This window comes from Lathamus discolor, chromosome 9, assembly GCF_037157495.1.
Source record: "Lathamus discolor isolate bLatDis1 chromosome 9, bLatDis1.hap1, whole genome shotgun sequence".
In the NCBI taxonomy this organism is placed as follows: Eukaryota; Metazoa; Chordata; class Aves; order Psittaciformes; family Psittacidae; genus Lathamus; species Lathamus discolor.
The window spans coordinates 4203707-4222237 of record NC_088892.1 but is presented as its reverse complement, the minus strand read 5'-3'; the positions used below and the strand labels follow the sequence as shown (position 1 = coordinate 4222237).

General features: G+C 45.0%; 1 protein-coding gene across 5 annotated transcripts; it reads right to left on the bottom strand.

The window, feature by feature from the left end:
- Positions 1–1196: 1196 nt before the first annotated feature.
- On the bottom strand, positions 1197–18446 carry LOC136019591 (ras-related protein Rab-6A-like). Of its 5 annotated transcripts, none has more exons than XM_065689925.1 (9): positions 18289–18378; positions 16660–16718; positions 14887–14940; positions 12661–12766; positions 8873–8981; positions 8487–8598; positions 5272–5365; positions 3804–3870; positions 1197–3254 (listed from the first exon to the last, which is right to left on the bottom strand). In XM_065689925.1, the coding sequence occupies exons 2-9, from the start codon at positions 16683–16685 to the stop codon at positions 3190–3192; spliced, it is 633 nt and encodes a 210-aa protein (XP_065545997.1). In that variant the 5' UTR covers positions 16686–16718; positions 18289–18378; the 3' UTR covers positions 1197–3189. The 5 variants fall into 5 exon arrangements, 4 of the variants coding, with proteins under 4 accessions (XP_065545997.1, XP_065545999.1, XP_065546000.1 ...); XM_065689927.1 differs by having other exon boundaries at positions 8873–8978; XM_065689928.1 differs by lacking the exons at positions 5272–5365; positions 12661–12766 and adding an exon at positions 5834–5927 and having other exon boundaries at positions 8873–8978; positions 18289–18446.
- Between the last annotated feature and the right edge of the window lie 85 nt (positions 18447–18531).

The following is an 18531-nucleotide window of genomic DNA, read 5'->3' as shown; positions in this document are numbered from 1 at the left end:
AGGCACTCTGGAAGCCCCACTGTAAGATGTAGGAGCTCTTCTCTGGGGCCAGGCCTCTGTGTCCCATGGGATGTTCACATCTGCAGTCTCACACCAGTTTTCAGCATTTATATGCTCCTTGGGGAAGGAGGATGCTCAGGTTGCAGCAAGGCAGCCTCCTACTGGTCCACCTTCCCTTCTCCCCCTTGTTGTGCCCAGACATGCCAGGGAGGTGGTCAGTTCCCAGCCCTGAAGCCAGCTCTGGTCTCTGCCTGGTGGAAAACAGAGTGATTGAATGCACATGTCAGGATTTCAGCACACAACCCAACTGCTGAGGAGACAAGAGGCACCTTGAACTCTCCACAGGAGACTGCAAATCCAACCTCAGCATTCCACTTGTTCAGCCTGCTTCTGAGCAGTCCCTCACAGGAGCTCCCAGGAGATGTCCCCTGCCCAGGGCCACTTCCTCCCTGCCATTACTCAGATGTAATTAGTTGGGTGCTTTCACAGCCATCTCGCTGACCCTGTGACTGGCTGTGGGCAAACAGGAAAGAGTAGATTCTTTGTCCAAGATACCTGAGGCATGAGTGTAAGTAAGTTAACTGACAAAGCATTAATGGGGTTTGCACTGGCTACCAGTCAATTTTATCCTCTGGAACCAGAAGGACAAATAGCAGTTACTGATTCCTGATGGTACAACAACAGGTCCAGGAACACTGGATAATTTTTAGCAACTTGCAGAACAGGCCAAAAGTCATGAGGACTGGAGCAGATCTACCTCAGTGAATCAAGTCCCTGGCCAGGGAGGCAGACTGGCAGAGATACTGCAGGTAGCTTGACCTTCTGGAGCAAAAGCCCTTCTCCTCCCACTGTACTCCCAAAGCCATGCTCAAACTCTGTAAGCTCACCCTTCTTCCACTCTACACCACACCAGACAGCCTTGTCAAACCTACAAGTGAAATATGCAGAGGCATCACAAGGCTCCTCTTCAGCAGCAGGACAGCAAAGGTGTTGGTGAAATAACTTTATTTAGTGTGATACACGGCTGTGGTCAGACAGTCCATACTCATAGTAATAGTCACACTTACTCAGCTAACAGCTAGGAGACAGCAGGGCCAGACACACACTCAATATTATACACATCCATAGAGAAGACAGTGGGAAGTGACCTATTTCATTTCACTAATTACACCCCCCCCAACCCCCCCCCCCCATTACTTAGGGTCTCCTCCCTCCCTCCCCCCAGGTCCGTGACTGAACAACACAACAGCAGGGCAGTGCACACCTGCCTGTGAGAAGGGGACAGCAAAACCTGTTCTACAGCAGACACGGACACACCAACAAACATCAGCAATTCCCACACAACAGGGGTATGTACAGAGGAGGGGATTGAGCTTCCCAGACCAGGGGAAAGGGCAGGGGGGACACTCCAGAGTGAAAAGGGAAACCACAACCCAGCTTCCTCCTGCAGGCCAGCTCACCCAGAGTCGAAGGGACAGGGGAACAACAGGTTCATCACCTGCAGTGAGGGGACACTAAGCCAGGTCCCAGCTAAGGCTGCCCCTTCCCCTCCCTTGAGGGCCCGCAGGCTTCAAAGTGCGCACGCTGTGTCAGTGACTGCGGGACATCTTCTGGGGGAGTGTCACCACCACCAAATACTGTTGTCCCCACCCATCACACCATGGTCTGTTGCTCTCCTGCCCACTAGCATCCTCCCTGTCAACATGACATAGGCTAGGTGAGGTGATGAAAAGAACAGCGGATGGCTTTCCACCAGCCAACTGTTTTATTCTCTCTTTCAACAGACCTATTGGCTTGTGGTTAGGACAGATGGTTAAAAAAACCCCAGGGCTCTATTAACAGAATTAGGAACCAGGGGCAGGGGTCAGAGGATGTATTTCCCAGCCTCCAAGGTCAAAAAGTGAGACCACAATTCACCTCAGCAGCATACAATCCTTCACTCCTCTACCTGGGTCTGACAGTAGATCCCTGCCACTGCTCATCTCAGCTTTGGCAATGTTGCAGCTTAGAACTACCCCAAAAGTGAAGTGGCTACTAGCCCTATTCCCAGAAGCCTACTAAAAAGGGCAAAGCAGCTATGTGTATGACTTCAAGCACCAACCTAGGCATGAGAATACAACAGCCCCCACCAGCCTTCAGTCTGCTGCAGCTCTCCTTGCTCCACGTGAAGAATCTGCCATCCTATGTTACAAGGAACAAGAAAACAGAAGCCAGAAAAGGAGCCTGAGCAGCATCCATGGCTCCTATGGTAGGTATTACCCCTGTAGTGATGGATTTCAGGTAACTGCTCACTTTTGCTGTAGACAGACAGGACCCAGGTCTCTACAAACCACCCTGAGGGTCTCTTCTCCACCCAGCCTCATGCTGTGAAGCCTCTATACCCTCTTCCTTCCCCACATCTGACAGCCAACACTCACCAAGCGCCAACGTCCTCTGGATGGGAAGATAATCCAACTGAGCAGAGTGGTCTGTGGGATGTCTCTGCTACACAAATGGAAGCAACAAGGCCAAAGCTATCAGAGTTTGGGGTTCTCCAGTGCTGTGTGTGACACGAGGGGCAAAACTCAGAAGTCATGAGCAAGAGTTAGCCAAGATCATCCACAGAAAGGAGAAACTGAGGAGCTAATACTGTGTGTGCCCTGCAGGAAGCAAAAGCCTAGAAACAGATAACCTGTATTGTCCAAAAAAGGCAAGGCCAAGTCAAACTGACCGGTTTAAAAGGAGCAGCCTTTCAACAGGGGAAGTGGGGATGCAGGATAAAGACAGGGCTGGAGTGGCCAAGGATGCAAGGCAGTGAGGAAGGTGGAAAGCCTACCCCCAAGCTTTATTTTTGTCTTCCCTAACTTGGTGGGTTTTCCAATTGCATTCACAAGATGTATCTGAGCAGAGAGGCTCGAGGTGGAAAAGAGGGGGAGGAGGAGAGGAAGAGAGAGACTGTAAAGGGCACCACAGTGCCAAAGTGCAACAACATAAAAGAAAATAAAAGAAAAGACAGGACACTCATTCTGCACTCAGGGCTCATACCATGCAGTAAGAGGGGCGGCCGGGGCTGCTCCCCACCAGTAAACAGGGAGTTCGCTCGCTTTAGTAGATTGGTTTTTCAGCCCACAGAGTAGGGTTGCCAATGAGCAGTGATGTTCTTCAGTGAGACTGGCCGGTTGGGGAATGTGCTGCTACAGAACGGGCCTGTTAGCAGGAGCACCCACTCTCCGTTACTGGCTGCTCAGGAGGTTTCTCTAGTTTGATATCAATCACTGCAGGAGACAAGTGAAGGAAAACACCCGGTTCAAGGCAAAACAAGAAATAAAGAACAGAGAAAGGTATCAGTATCTGAAAAGCCTGTTAGGTTGCCCTTCTTGATAGGGGCAGGGGGTTTAGCAGAGCATATCCTGCCTACAGGATTAACTGCAAAACCCAGACTGTATATCTCTTGATATACAGTCTGGGTATAAGTCTACTTAGAGCTGACTCAGGCAGGTCTGCACACAAGACAGCCCTGTGTAAAAAAAGTATGGTATTTTAAATCCATGCAAATTTCTATCCTAAGTTTAAGTGGAGAAAGCAAAACTTGTGCTTGCCATTATAAATAGCTATGTATGTTTATACACAGACAATCAGTATCCTCAATTTACGACCACAGGTAAGCACCACACTACAGTGGCTGTTCCAGCCACATCTCTGCAAAACTCCAGTAAGGTTCATCCCCACAATGTGCCAAAAAGTCAGTTAAGCCCAACCTATCAAATGATAATTGAAAAATTCTACCAGAACAGGATAAGTTACTGCTGAGAAAGCAAGGATACTGTCTTCTTTGCTCTTCTCTGGTGTGCTGTCCATCCCAGGTAAGGCAGCAGCCACACGACGGAAAAGCTGAAAAGTGGTAATAGGAAAGTTGAAGGCTTGGCAGAAATAAAAATTCACCTTAAAACACACTGCTCTGCAGCAGGTCTTGGAGTCAGAGTTGTACAAAGTTGTTAAGTGGGTACTTTAGCAAGCAAAGCAATGAGTGACAAATGGCACAAGAATTTTACCTAAGAAATTTAGTAAATAAAGGCTTTATTAAAGCAGTTATTCAATTCCTACAAAACAGTTTTATTTTATCCATTTGTGCTTGGACAGAATATAAAATTAATCGGTAGCAGTTCTTGCAGGGATGTGCAGAACAATTCCCTCCTGCTCTAAGCAAGAATATCATTCGCCATTTCCAGCCTCAACTGCTTTTGCACACAGCAATGTCACACAGCCCAGCTCAGGACTTCTGATGACCTATCTCAAAACAGACCAAAGGTTTAAAAAGTCTATGGAATACCTGAGGTTTTACAGCCCATCTTTTCAGTTCACTCCTGCTGTGAACCAGCCATTTCTGAGCAGAACAGCTGGCTCAAGTGAACTGGTTTGAGCTATGAAGGATGTGCTAAGGGCTGGGAAGGGCTATCACAACCACCCCCAATAAAAACCAAAACCAAAAAACCCACAAAAACCCCACAAAAAAGAAACCCAGAAAAAGGTTTTTCGTAATTGTTCAAGTCAATGCTTAGAGCTCCTCCTGCTGACACGAATGCAGCAGCTAACACACTACGCACACTACCAGGCAGTTAGGTGAGAAGTGCTACACATAGGACAAGAGGAATCATCTGCTAATGATTATTTTCTCACAGTAGCTTGGCAGGGATTCCTCATCTACCCCTCCAAATTGTGTTATTTGGAAAACACAGCTGCTGAGGTACCATCCAGGTGCTGCAGTTCGCATCTTTTTTCTTACTGCAAACACCTGCCAGGCAAATAAAGCAGCTAAGTTAGAACCAGACTAGAGTGGTTCCTTGGTCTTCAATCCAGAATAGCCAAAAGAAACAAACCCAAAGTTTCCTAATAGCATTGCGAGGTGCTCCTAATCAGTTGATGTACAACAAACTGGTATGTTTCCCAGTAAACCAGCAGCACTCATTGCCCCTGCAGACCCCTGCACCTTACAGCTGCCTTACTCCCACTGTTCTGTCACACTTCAGGACGATTGCTGAACTAGTTTCTAGTTCAGGAACTATCAGATCACAAGCTTATAGCAAGAAGCTATGGATGCAAATTGAAATACAAGAAATCCTGCTTAATGGTAAGGAGCAAGACGCATTTTAGTTCATTGTTCATTCATATTGTTCAGCTGACACTGAACAATACAAGCAAATACCCAATGGAGCATGAACCCCAAGCAGAAGCATATGCATAGAGAGCAGTGAAGTACAAATTTCCTGACTTTAGAACAGAACACTGATCTACCTGTTTCACATTGTATCCAGTCTTTGCACTGGTCTCAATAAACATCACGTTCAGCTCTTTGGCTCTCTGTTCACCTTCTTCTGTGGTGATTTGCCTGGAAAAAGATGCAAACAAGCAGAAAGAACAGAGAAGAGTTAGAGATATCTGTAACTGAGCTGCTCTTCAGCAGTGGGCTGCTTCACCACCCTTAGAGAGTGCACAGTGCACCGAGGGAGACCTCAGAACCTCTGTGTATTTAGGTCCTGTAGCTACAAATGAATCAACCTCAGGTCAGTTACCCAGGGAATACCTGGACTTATGACTATTAATAACAGATGACCAGCATAGGATGAAGTTTGTGCAGTAGATTTGAGCCTCATTCACAGCATTCTCAAGGGAAGGAAGAAGCCCCACACACCACACCAGATACAAAAAGCAGTTTCCCAATAGAAAGGAGCTCCGTGAGGTTACAGAAAGGTTTCAGAAAGGCTCTAGCAGCAAGTACAGGGCAGCAGCAAGTGCCAGGCTGCTGGTAGTGAGCAAGCACCTGCAATTGCATCTCCAATCAACACCCTGTACATACCTGTTTCACATTATATCCTGCTTTAGCACTGGTTTCAATACACATCATATTCACTTCTTGGGCTTTTCTCTCACCCTCCTCTATAGAAACCTGTCTACAGTAATGAGAACAAATCACAGAAAAGAAAAACCAGAACAAAGAAAAATAGTCCAAAAATGATAAAAAGAAAACTGCAGGAAAAAAAAAAACCAGCCAACTGGAGCAACATTAACAGGGAAGTAAAATTTAACAGGCTGCACCAAATAAGAACAGTGCTATTTTTAGCTCAGCTTTTTGGCCTCAGAACTTAACTCACATCATCACTTTACCATAGGATGAATGGCTTCCAACACACTATTCTATTTCAAAAAATGTGACAAGGCTCAGGCTGACACTGTGTCTTTGTCCAGCCTTAAAAGGCCCAGTATTTCAGCCTCACAGAAATCTAACTCCCTTTTAAAAGAAAACCAAGGCAGCTTCTTTCACTGCTACCTGCACACAGACTGTAATTCCGAATTCTAGCCTAGACCAGGACTACTGCTACTTACATGAAACTTTTAAAATCAGGATTTCTAGTGCTACATGAACTCCAACAGTAGCTATGATTCAATATTCTGTTATTTTTAATCCTTATGGCAGTGCTGGACCACACTGCTTCATTTATGGACTACCAGGAAATACTCCAAGACTGAAATGATCCCATTTGGTTTTCCAGTTCCACATGAATCTGGATTTGGATAGAAATTAGAAAACCTCAGATCTAAATGTCAGCTTATTCAACTAGGGAGCTGCAGTTATTTCATGCTCCCAGGAGGGCAAAAGAGATACTAAGTGGTTAACACCCAGAACTGGCTCAAGTAGAACATGCTGGATTTTGCTCTTTCGCTTTTGTGCGCTGGTTTCAGAGATGAGACTGAGGTGAGGTCTTGTCACCTGGAATTCAATCCAAATCAGCTACACACGTTTTTATCATAGTTCTGAAGCTCTGAGCACCAAGTTTTACCACTACTTCTAAAGTGAAAGGCACTGAGAACGGCCTCCCACTTGAAGTGGGGAAAAGCCAAATAATTGTCAAGACTGAGGTGGTCTGCATGGAGGACACAGAACCCATTTCTGTAAGAACAACTGGTACAAAGCCCATACACAGTGGCCAGTCAGAGCCTAAGTTTATCCTTTTCCTCACTGACTCAAACCCCTTGCTGCTATTAGAATTGGCTATACTTTTCCTGCTAGGCATTGCAAACTGAAAACTAACAGCATGAATTGTGCAGGGACAAAGGACAAAACACATCTCCAGTCTGTGCAGCCAGGGATGCTGGGTATTGTCTCACATGAGCATTTGGACAACGCCAAAACCACAAGGGAAAAAAACACATCACAATACATTCTGAAGCAATATACGTACACTGCAGGAGTGAACAAAACAAGGGTTAGAATTTAAAACACGGCAGCATCAATGAATGAAACAGTCATTTTTATGTCCCTATCGGGTACATCAACCCAAGAAACAGAGGAAACAAACAGGCAGTTCAGATAATAGTGCAAGGTTGGTCTGAGAAAACATTAATGTTCCACCTGTAAGGCTTTTCAAGCTGCTAGCTTTTGATCAGAAATGTCTCATGAAAAGCCAAAGGATAAGGGTTTGATTTATAAGAGCTCACTTTGCTGAGAGACCCAGCTCTTCCCCAGTCCTACCTTTTTGAGATGCTTTCTTTTGCATCAGATAAAGTTTCCCCACCATTTCAATACTTCCCATGTCTTGTGACATATGAAGCCCACATTTCAGAGTGCCCGTGTACACAAAGATGTTTCAGTTTAAAGCACTAGGACTGTAAGGAACTGCACAGCTTACTCCATCTTCCCTTTGCCAATTACTACTGACACTAATCATTCAAATAAAAACCTTTCCTTATCTACACTCTTTTTGATGTCTTCAGAATGAAAATCTCCAAAAACATTAAGCAAAATTTTTACCAAATCAACAATCAAGAGAAGAATTTGAAATAGAAACACAGACTTCTAAGAAGCCATTACACTGATTACATTGCTTGAAGTGGTGTTGTAGGACTGAATTTTAAAAGCCAAATGCTTTACTATGTCCAATGTGTCCCAAAACATTCAGTCCATGTGATTTTAAGAGTCTAATTAACTTTTTATGTCTCCTGGGGAAATCTGCTTTTGCTAATTTAGTTTCCTCACACATCCACCACAACAGTTTCTGTTAGGTATGACATGAAATTTATAATCAAAGGGAAACCTTTCATACCGATACTGTAAAGTTCATGCTGCCTCTTGTAGCAGAAGAGGCTGTCCTGTAAACTTACAGCTGCACACAGAGTCATGTAAATAGGACCATTGAAAAAAGGTGTATTTACTTGCTTTTTCAAGACACCTTTCTGGCTTTATCTCAGCATGGAAAGAGAAATCAGACAAAATACACTATTGAGAAACATGGTATAAAGATACTTCAAGGATTTTTTTTTTTCAGGTTGGTTTGTTTTAACCAGAACTATTTGTAGAATAGCAAAAGGAAGTAACTTTGCATATGCTGAAGCCAGATATCTCAATTTCATGACAAGCTTTTTAAGCTTTGCTTAAATCAGCAATTGTTTAGAAGACAGACTAGTTGGATACTTCTTCGCTTTTACTGGTCAGGGCAGCAAGGCTCCATTACCTCTTGTCTGCCAGGTCAGTTTTGTTCCCCACCAACATGATGATGACATCGCTCCCTCTCTCTGTCCTAACGTCATCAATCCACTTGGAGGTTTGCTGGAAAGAATTCAAGTCTGTAGGGAAGAAATAAAAGGCAGTGCTGAGGATAAAATTGCTTTTCAGAGAGGGAGAATGCTATGCCTGTACTTATGTGCTTCTCCAAATCTCCCCACACCACATAGAAATGACCCATAAATTATTTTCTGCTCAGACTGAAAAACAGGGCTGGGGAGAAAGGGGGGGAACATTTCTAATGTTAATCATCTTTTTGCAGAACTTCTGGTTGTAACTTATTAGTTCTGCTAACATGTAGCATTTCAAATAATGAGACACCAAAGCATCACTCACTTGTAATGTCATAGACTACCACAGCAATAGTAGAGTCACGGATGTAGCTGGGAATGAGACTGCGGAAACGCTCCTGGCCTGCCGTGTCCCAAAGCTGCAGCCGAACCTGCTGGTACCAGGCCAGAGAGAGCACAGAGAAAGAGAAAGACAGCAAGAGAGAAGAGAAAGGAGGAAACTGTCCTTTAGAGAAAAGGCCATTTCTGGAATTAACTGTATGCAGCTCCATGTGAGAAGCTGAAGGCTGACCTTGTAATCTTGCCCCAAATATCCAAACATCACAGAAGTTGGCTTTTCTGACTCTGTGTGTAGATAATTTGCTTTAATTACCTCCTTTGATTGTCCAGATGTTGTGCTATTCCCAAAGAGGTTAAGTCTACCACCTCATTACTGACAGAAGTAGCTAATAAGTCATACAGAGCTGGTCTTCCTGGTTTACCCAAGGTTAAGCATGGGGCCTCCAAGGACTCCTAGGCTAGAGCGTCAAGACTTTTTGAGGCAATTCCCACAACAGACATGCAATTCCCTCAGCCCATACACCATGTGGTAAACCGCCACCCATTCTCCAGTATCAAGAATTCAGAAGATGGCAATCGGATTTTCACGCAAGATTAGGGCAATCAGTAACTTAAGTTCCGGCAGATAAAATGTTATACACCGTAGGCTTGATGTGACACAGAGGGCATCAGGTTCTCCCTTTCAGATAAGCACAAGAGTCAGAAACAAGCACAAATGCTATGAGAGGTACAGTTTGTTCTCAAGAGCTGTTCCCAAGCACAAACTGATCTACCGTATGCAATAGCTCTAAGGTCTGGTACCTGCCTATTTGAAAGGGCAATGGTCAAAACATGCCCAACTACCACAGTGAATGCTAAACAAAAGCTTTTCACAACTAGGAGTGATACCATTTCCTTCCAAGTCATTACCCCATGCAGCTAGCTCTATAACCAGTGCTACACTGCCAGAAAACAAGACTGCTGTTGGCATTCTCAACAGGCAGGAGTTTCATGGGAGGGCAGACACCGGTTCCCATCTCAAAGACACAAATTGGTCAGATGTGCTCACAAAGCCACTTGTTCAGCAGTGAGGGAGAGCAGCTGAGTAGCACAGAACAGCAGCTAATAAGGCAGCTTGCAGGAGACCGGCTACACGGGGGAACACAGTCTCAGACGGACTGATAATTGCTTTGTTTAGAAGAAAAATAGAAGCTGGACAGAGTAACATCTGCAAAGTGTCTTGCTACCAGCAAATTCAAAACAACATCTTATGGACTAGATGATCTTTTGAGGTCCCTTCCAACCCTTGGGATTCTGTGATTCTGTATGTAGATCCAATGCCCTGGGGCTTAAGGAAGATTAGGGCTTATAGTTAAAGCAATCAGCTCATGCTTCATTTTGAAGGTAGCCTTGATCACAGTAGCAAAGGTCAAGGTTCTTTAGTACCCCAAGCAACTCAGGGTGACAAACTCCAAGTATTGGAGTCTGGACAATACTACCCTTGTGCTGGAAGATCAGACTGATAATGACAGCTTCTGGCTCTTGCTTCTGGACTTTACAACAAGCTTCCACATAGTCCCTAAGACATTGCTGCTACACTAGACTATTCAGCCAGAAAGTTTACCAAGGTGGCGACTTAAGTACTCCAACCTTCAACTGCCTTCAAAAAGGCAGCTAGAGGAAGTACCACAGAGCTGGGCAAGAACCGGCCCTGGTAATCTTCCTGTAGTGAAGGGTAACACTATTTGAGGCCTTCAGCTATGCAGGTACCATGCAGGCATGCCTGAGGTGACCTGAGAAAGCTGCAGTGTTTCTGTGGCTTCTCATTTCTAGAAGTCAAAGTTTACATACACCCATTTTGGAGGGGAAGGAAACCCACTCAAACACAACAGTGTGCCAATGACCCCACCAGCCTGGAAAGATAAAAGGTCCTCGACCAACAAGAATTAACCCAGCCTATCTTAGAAACTAGGTAGCTTTGTTCAGAAAAGGGGCTGAGATGCAGTATGGGCTTTCCTCATGGATCTCTCCACAGGCCAGTAGTGTATTTACTTTTAAGCTGTTGAGCAACTTGAAATGATGTTTCTTTTTTTCTTCTCAGCTCCCCACATGCTAGGTAGCAGTTTTTCTCCATTAGTTAAGAGTATCTTGGCTTGTACTTAAGTATGTCCTATGGGACTGTCCCTATTTTACACTACTATGACCAGCAATAACTTACAGGAGGCTGTTTGAGGTTCCCAAACACAGTTAACACTAAAGACAATGCAAACATATAGCTCTTTCAGAGTGGTAAAGGAAACTGTGCTTTCCTAATTGCACTATAATGCTTACCATCACCATGCAATCAGAAGTACATGAGCATGTTCCTTCAGTAACACAAGAAAATCAAAAGCCTCTCAAGTCACTAAGAACAGAACAAAGAGCAGTAACAAGAAAAAAAATGAAATTATCTGAAAAGATCAGACCATTACCAAACTATGACGAGACCAGATAGCACTTGATTGGTTTTTGACATCTGGAAGCTGTTTATGACTGGCAGGATTCTTCCACCTGCCTGGATAAACAATACCTGTCACAACAGTGGGGAGAAAAGATGCCAAGCTCTGAAGCCTGCCACAGTGCCTCACCTTGGTGAGTTCCCAGCATCAGCCATCACATGCACATCTCAGCACACCCCAAACAGATCACTTTAGTTTTACATTAGTTTGCATGAAACCAGGAATCCTGCCAGAGTTAACTACTTAAGCTACAGGACCCAGAGAAAGACAATGTAATTATCTGCCCTCAGTATGCAACATAAATCCTAACAGAAGTCTATTACTTGTAAAGCACTTCAGTTAATCAAAGGGAAACAAATCCCTGGTCCATAAAGCCCCATGATAACCTAGAATTTGTGATGGAATAAAGGTGGGCCAGAGGGTTTCATCTGCACTATGTTCTTTACTTAGACTTTATCCACATGGTGCTGGTTCAAAGGTGTAAATCCTGTCTAAATAATTCTGCTGATACTGTAGCTTAAGGGAAAAAGCCAGATAAAGTGGAATCAGTTACAAGAAGTTATAATGAAATAACTGTATTCATATCTTCATATCTCATATTAAAACATTCATGCCAAGATTTACACAGTATTTCCCTTCTAAGCTCATTTGTTCTTTAGAAATTATGGTAGTTACATCTCTTTCAAGAGTTCTGTTGTGAGAGAACAAGAACTCGCATGAGTCACCAGCTCTCTTCTTCAATGAACTGGGGATCTTGAATCCTCCTAAGCTGCAACTTAGCTTTTATTTAAATGATTGTTGTACTATTTTACCTACTCTGACAGTGTTCCTTTGCTTTGGCATCTGAAGTTGTTACCTGTATTACCCCTCTAGTTATCCAGAAAGGAAAACACTCATTCTGAGGGCTTTTTTTAAAAACAAACAACAATAACAAACATACAAACCCAAAACCAAACCCCCAAACCAAAACTCCAAGCCAAAACAACACCCTCAAGTCCCCCACACAGACCAGAAAAACAAGAAAGCTTTTCAAAGGCTACCAATTGCCTGACATTACCATCAGCACAGACATATGAGAAATCACATACCTCCAGTTCCCCAGTTTCTGGATTATGGGATGGAGTTACCATTGGTTGTGGGGGAAGATGCTTAGCTACGTTCCCTCAGCCCATGAAACACTTACAGTCCTGGGGCCAATGGCCTATCTTAGCTCTTTTCAGATAACACCATCACTTCCAAACATAAAAGGTACATGTAAAAAGCAAAGTCCCTGCAGTCACTCCAGCTCAATACCTACTTGTAATGTCAAAGACAATGACAGCCACAGCAGAGTCACGGATGTAGCTGGCAATGAGGCTGCGGAACCTCTCCTGCCCGGCTGTATCCCACAGCTGCAGCCTGATCTGGGAAATGGAAAAGCGTAGGGGAAGAGGAAAGGGAGAAGAGCAGGAAAATGGAAAACAAAAACCAAACCTCAAGTGAAATAAAAATTAAAATTAAAAAAAAGGCAAAACAATGCAACGAAAGAAAAGTCAAAATGGAACAGAAATGTGAAAAGAGCCAACGACACTTCTATCCACATTCTCACAGCAGCCTCAGCCCAGCACGTCTGAGAAATCTCCCTCCCTCCACAGATCCATTAATAACTCACATATGCAAACACATTCTTCCATTTAATCACAAACCCAAGACATCCCTAAAAAAGTACCTTCTCACACCATCTGTTAACGGGGGAAATAAGCATACATACCTCAGTGCATCCTGCCATGCTAGAGCTCTGGCTATACTGGCCACACAAGCAGACTGCAGCCTACAGCTAGCTAGATGTGGTCACTTCCAACCATAAGGACATCACCCAGATACCGATTAGCTTACTGGAGAACCTGATGTGGTGATATAAATTAGTGGGGTATAAGCCAGAAGAGCAAACACTGGCTTATCTTGTGCTGAAATTCAACAAGCCTGGGAAGATACTGAGTCACAGAAAAGGAAATACCAGGTCTTTTAAGAATGAGGTTGCAGCTGTAACATGGGAGTGGCAGCCTGACAGCCAGGACTGCGGACAGGGTGTCTCGTGGCCTCAGTTCACTTAATGCCACAGGTTCCACTGCACTGGCCATGTGCTGGAAACAGCACACTTAGAGCCGCCCTTGTGGGAGGCTGCCGGAGGCAGTTTTGAAGAACCAAACTCCAGTATATTTCCCCTTCTTCTGGCTAGTACATGCTACACAGGCCACTGTTAGAGCTGAATGACCTAGCACAGGTGTATCTTCAGGATATATTATTTGGTGTAAGCACATATCGAGTACGCCAAAGCACACACTGCAGTTAGAGGCTCAGCATTCTTCATTTCGAGCCCAGCAGTCAAAGCCTATTGCAGAATACAGCAATAGCCATAGCTGAGAATTTATTTCAACATCTGAATCTTCTCAGCTTGTGTGCTTGTATTTGTCCCTCCTTTTATCTTCATTCAACACCTCTCCTTTGTTTATACAGGCTTTACAAGCTGTGGACCACTTACATAATCAAGAAACTAGCAGTATGCCCAATGAATATGGTATTTTTTGGATAGCAGGCCAGCAGGTGAATGACATCCTGACCTACACAGCCACAAGAAATCAAGACTACACTGCTGAAAACAGAATACAGGCATTCCAAGTTGCTTTCACAGGTGTCAAGCAGCATTTCCAGGATCTTTTTCTTCTGCTACTGCCAGTACCATTGAAGAATGTTATCCAAGCAGTTTCTCCCGGAGATTAAGCCAAGGTCCTTCCTAACAGTGAATCACTGGCAAGATGGCAGAGAAGCACTTGGGAAACTCACCACACACACTGGGCTGAGACTTCCTCAGAAGCAACAGACCCAAAGCAACACAAACGACTTCTACTGCACCACTGGTCCCTTCCTTCCCGCAACAGCATCACACTTCTTAGCCAGTAGTAAAACTAGCAAAAAAGGCAAGTACCAGCAAAACACGAATTAATGAAAAGACAAATACTGAAAGACAGGAAAGGGATGTGAGGGATCTCTTTATGCAAAGAAGAATCTCATGCAAGCTAAATCCAAAATTGTTTTATTAACAGTACATTAGAACTGTATTACAAAAGGAGCCTTCCTACAAGAAGAAACGACACCACTGCTGGTAATCATGAAAGACTTCCAGACCTGTAACTGCCTCGGCTCTGCTCATACCCAATTATACTGACAAACCCAGAGGCAGAGCTGCCAATTCTAGAGGCAAACTACGCTTAAAGTACATATAACAGACAGTCCATTCCTCAGGATATGGACATTAGCTTGCCCCAGTTTTGCATGAAAGATTTTTACTTCATTCTAGAGGTATCAGATATGAACAAATATTAGAAACAAGGAAAGCTGATCAGTGACAAAGGCTGTGCCTCTGAAGGCTGCTGTGGGATTTTAGCAGCTGTTGGAGGAACGGCCAGTGGAACAGTAACAGTACACAGTAACCACTGCTCCCAGGACTGCAGTTGCCATGTTCTCACAGAGATGCCTCACTTACCGTGCGGTCTTCCAGATACATTGTTTTTGACAGGAAATCAATTCCAATGGTTGCCTGGAAAGAAGAAAAGCATTAGGAACTGTAAGCTTCCTTCCAGCATCTGCAAATCAGAGCTGTCTACGCAAACTCTCAGAAATGTTCACCAACTTAGAATTAAGCTGCTGAAGTCATTTGCCTTCAATGCAGCTGATAACAACACAGCAATCTGAATACCTGCACCATTGTCATTTCATATCATTCTTCCAACGCTTCTCAACCACATAAGAACCTCCGAGTCTTGATTTTAGCCTCAGACATTCATGCATCTTAACACAGATCACATCTGAACTGGGATCACCTTCTCTTCTGGTCTACCACAATTCAGTCTGGTAAGAATTATCTCACTAGGAATATCCAAAAGGTAAAGCAAATTGCAGATATAAATTGTGGGCAACTGTGATGAAAGCTTAAAAGTAATGTTTATTCGGGTTTTCCATTTCAGAATGTGGTTCCTTTCCAGTGACATTCAGACGCTTCATTTCCCAGCTCCTTCCAGTCACGTTTCTATTGCTGCACAGCAATTCTGGTACAAAGACATTTAAAGTAATTTACCAAGCTAGCTATGCTCCCAGGCACTTAAATCAAGCAGATGTCCTATCATAACCCTGGGAACCAGGAGACAGGTTACTGATGTAACAGATTTTAGTACTTCAGACAGACTAGCTCCGGTCCTAACAAACACAGGGAGCATTTAATGTGTTCTGGAAGGTCTTCATCAGAATGTGAACCATTTAACATTAGAAGAGACCACAACAGTCAGTTTCTGTAGCAAGCAGCAGCCACGACACAGTTTGTAACAACTATAATAAGCAGATAAATCTACAAGAACACCTTTCCAAAGACAGTTCCAGTGAATGACTTGTCACCAAGAAAACAATCTTCTTTTCCTTTTTCAACTTAAAATAACCCAAATCTAAACCAGTAACATTTTCTGGCCTTAACTACAAGATAACACCCTAGTGTTATTTTCTTTAAAGATATTTGGTATTTCCTTGAAATACTGCCAACTGCTTTTGACATAACTAATTCTTCCTGAAATCTTCAGGCCTCTTACAAATTTTCAGCTTTCCATCTGCACCTTTTCATCTCTACCATACTCTTTCCATGCCAAGACTTCATCAGCTCCATCTACAGCCTTTTAGTTAAAAAAAGTAGTAATAATAAAGAAAAATATGCCATGCTGACTTCTTGCAGATCTATCTACACACTTCGGATTCAACCATTCCTACTTAAATGGAAAGCCTCTAAAGATGCCGGAGACCAAGAACAATCATAAGCATGTTTGTACCTTATTCATCCTGTTTCCTGAGACTCTCATATGCATCATAAGGCATCCTGACCCTTGTCTTCTCTGTTCACCACCCCATAAACTGATGTTTATCCCCCTTTTCCTCAAGGCTTCTCACACACATACAGGATCTAAACCTTGCTTCTTTTCTGTACATTGCACTTCCTGTGCATCATGTTAGACACTTGAGCTTAATTGTGAAGTCTCATCTGCATTTCAAGGCACATTCCAACCTTACAAATGATACTGAACTGACAGCTCAGGGGGAAATGTGCTTGGCCCTAACAGTTCTCACAGGCACAAATACTAATACAGGAGGACAGATTTACACACACACACACACACACATATACATACATACATATATATATATATATATATCAAAAACAAAACAAAACCCAAACAAATCAAAACCAAAAAGCCACGCTCAAAACACTACCACATACCTGGTAAGTATTGTCAAAACTGTCATACATAAACCTGGTGATCAGAGAGGTCTTCCCAACTACAAAAGAAGAGAAAAATTACTTTCAAGCAGCAGTGGGAAAAAAAAACCCAAACTACCACTGCTTTGGGACAATGAATCAGAACAAAGCTGCCAATCTAAGGCCATTTCCCAGCCACCCCCTCCTGCAAAATAACAACATAAGAAAGTCATTCACAAAATGACAGAACTATGTTAAACCAAATCAATCTCAGTAGGTCAAAAATAAATCATGACAATCACTTGATCCTCAAATTAGGTATGTTGTGATGCATCTGACAAAGAACTATTGGTTTGCTTTAAGCAAGCAATAATCTGCTTTGTTACTCATATTTTACTACTTATGTAATCACCAGGTCTAGGACTTACAGGCATAAACATCAAACCAATACACAGTGATGCCCTGGACACTGTTCAGCTGCCTCTGGCTGGATGGAAAAGCAACATTCAAAACTTACATCCTTTCTTCACAATGAGATTTTAGATACAAAATAAATTTTGGTGGCTTGATTAAAAACTTTACATTTGCATTGCCAAATATTATCAAAAGACAAAGCCCAGAACTGACAAGAAACAGGAACTAAAGATAAGAGCTCAGATTCTCTCTCAGGAAGCTGGAGGAAGCCAAGAAAAATTCAAAGGCCATGGATAAAAGAAGAGGGTAAACCACCTATAAAGGTTGTGAAATTGTAAGCACTAGGGAAGGTTAAAAACGGGTCAGTCAAATATCTGTCGGCATACCCCTGATCCCACCTTGGTAAGGAATGGGAATCTATACAACTCCTGGAAATACCTCCAAGACCTACAGCTCTGGGACCGAGAAGGGGGGAAGCAATAAAAGATCTAAAGAGAACAATGCCACCATTTCAAGAAAATGACACAACTCATCCATGTATGATGAAGGCAGGGGTACAAAAGAGAGTCAACTTCAGGTAAAATTAAAAAACCGAAGCTCTAGGCAGCAGCCACACCGCACAACCACCGCTGTTTGGCCGTTTATTCTCCCTCCGGTATTGGCCACGCAGCCGGTGTGGACACGGCCAGAGATACAACCCCCGGGGCGGAGCAGCAGCAGCCCAAGAGCCCCCCCACGGCCACGACTCCTCCCGGCCCCGCCAAACCCCGCTGCGGGCGCACTGCGGGCCGGCTCCGGGAGAAGGCCCGGCCCCGGTCAGCCAGCCCCGCGGGGAGCTAGCGCGGTGAAGACGGGAGCCCCGGGCGCTCGCCAGGCCCTCGCCTCCCCACGGCGGAGGCGCAAGGCCGGAGGCCGGACCACGCGAGGCCGCCTCTCCCTTGGGCGGGCGCCCTCTGGCAGCCGCCTCCCGCGTGGGCCCCGGCCGGCTCGCTGCCGCCTCCCCCCTCAGCAGGGAAACGCGCCTGACGGCTCCGCCGCTGCCAGACCCTCACGGCTCCCCAGCCGGCGGATCCTCAGCCCCCTTCCCTGAGGGCCTCGACCGCTCTCTGCCCCCCACACACGCTCCGAGCCTTCATCGGCCGCTCGCCGCAGCGGAAGGCCCGTGACGGCTCCTCACCCCCCCCACACCCCCCAGCGCCAGGCCGCAGCCGCCCGGCGCGCCCCCGCGCCGCTCACCGCTCTGCTCGCCCAGAAAGACGAGCTTGAACTTCCTGAGCGGGTTCCCGAACTCGCCGCCGCTGCCGGGCGCGGACATGGCGGCGCGGGGGGGCCGAGCCGGAGCCGTGACTGAGGAGCAGCAGACACCGCCGCGCACACACCGGCACCGCCGCCGCCCCGCGCGTCACTTTCAGTCGCGTCACGGCCACGTCACCGCGCACCGCCCGCCCGGGGCGGCCGGTTGCCATGGCGACGGGAGCG

Bases quoted from the DNA above. Each gene is read 5' to 3' on its own strand.
- LOC136019591 (XM_065689928.1), bottom strand. From the start codon at position 18,367: ATGTCCGCGCCCGGCAGCGGCGGCGAGTTCGGGAACCCGCTCAGGAAG. The intron at 14,941-16,659 runs GTATGTGGTAGT...TCTTCTTTCCAG, and splicing joins GTTTTGACAATACTTACCAG to GCAACCATTGGAATTGATTT. The intron at 8,979-14,886 runs GTAAGTGAGGCA...TGGTACCAGCAG, and splicing joins TGTATCTGGAAGACCGCACG to GTTCGGCTGCAGCTTTGGGA.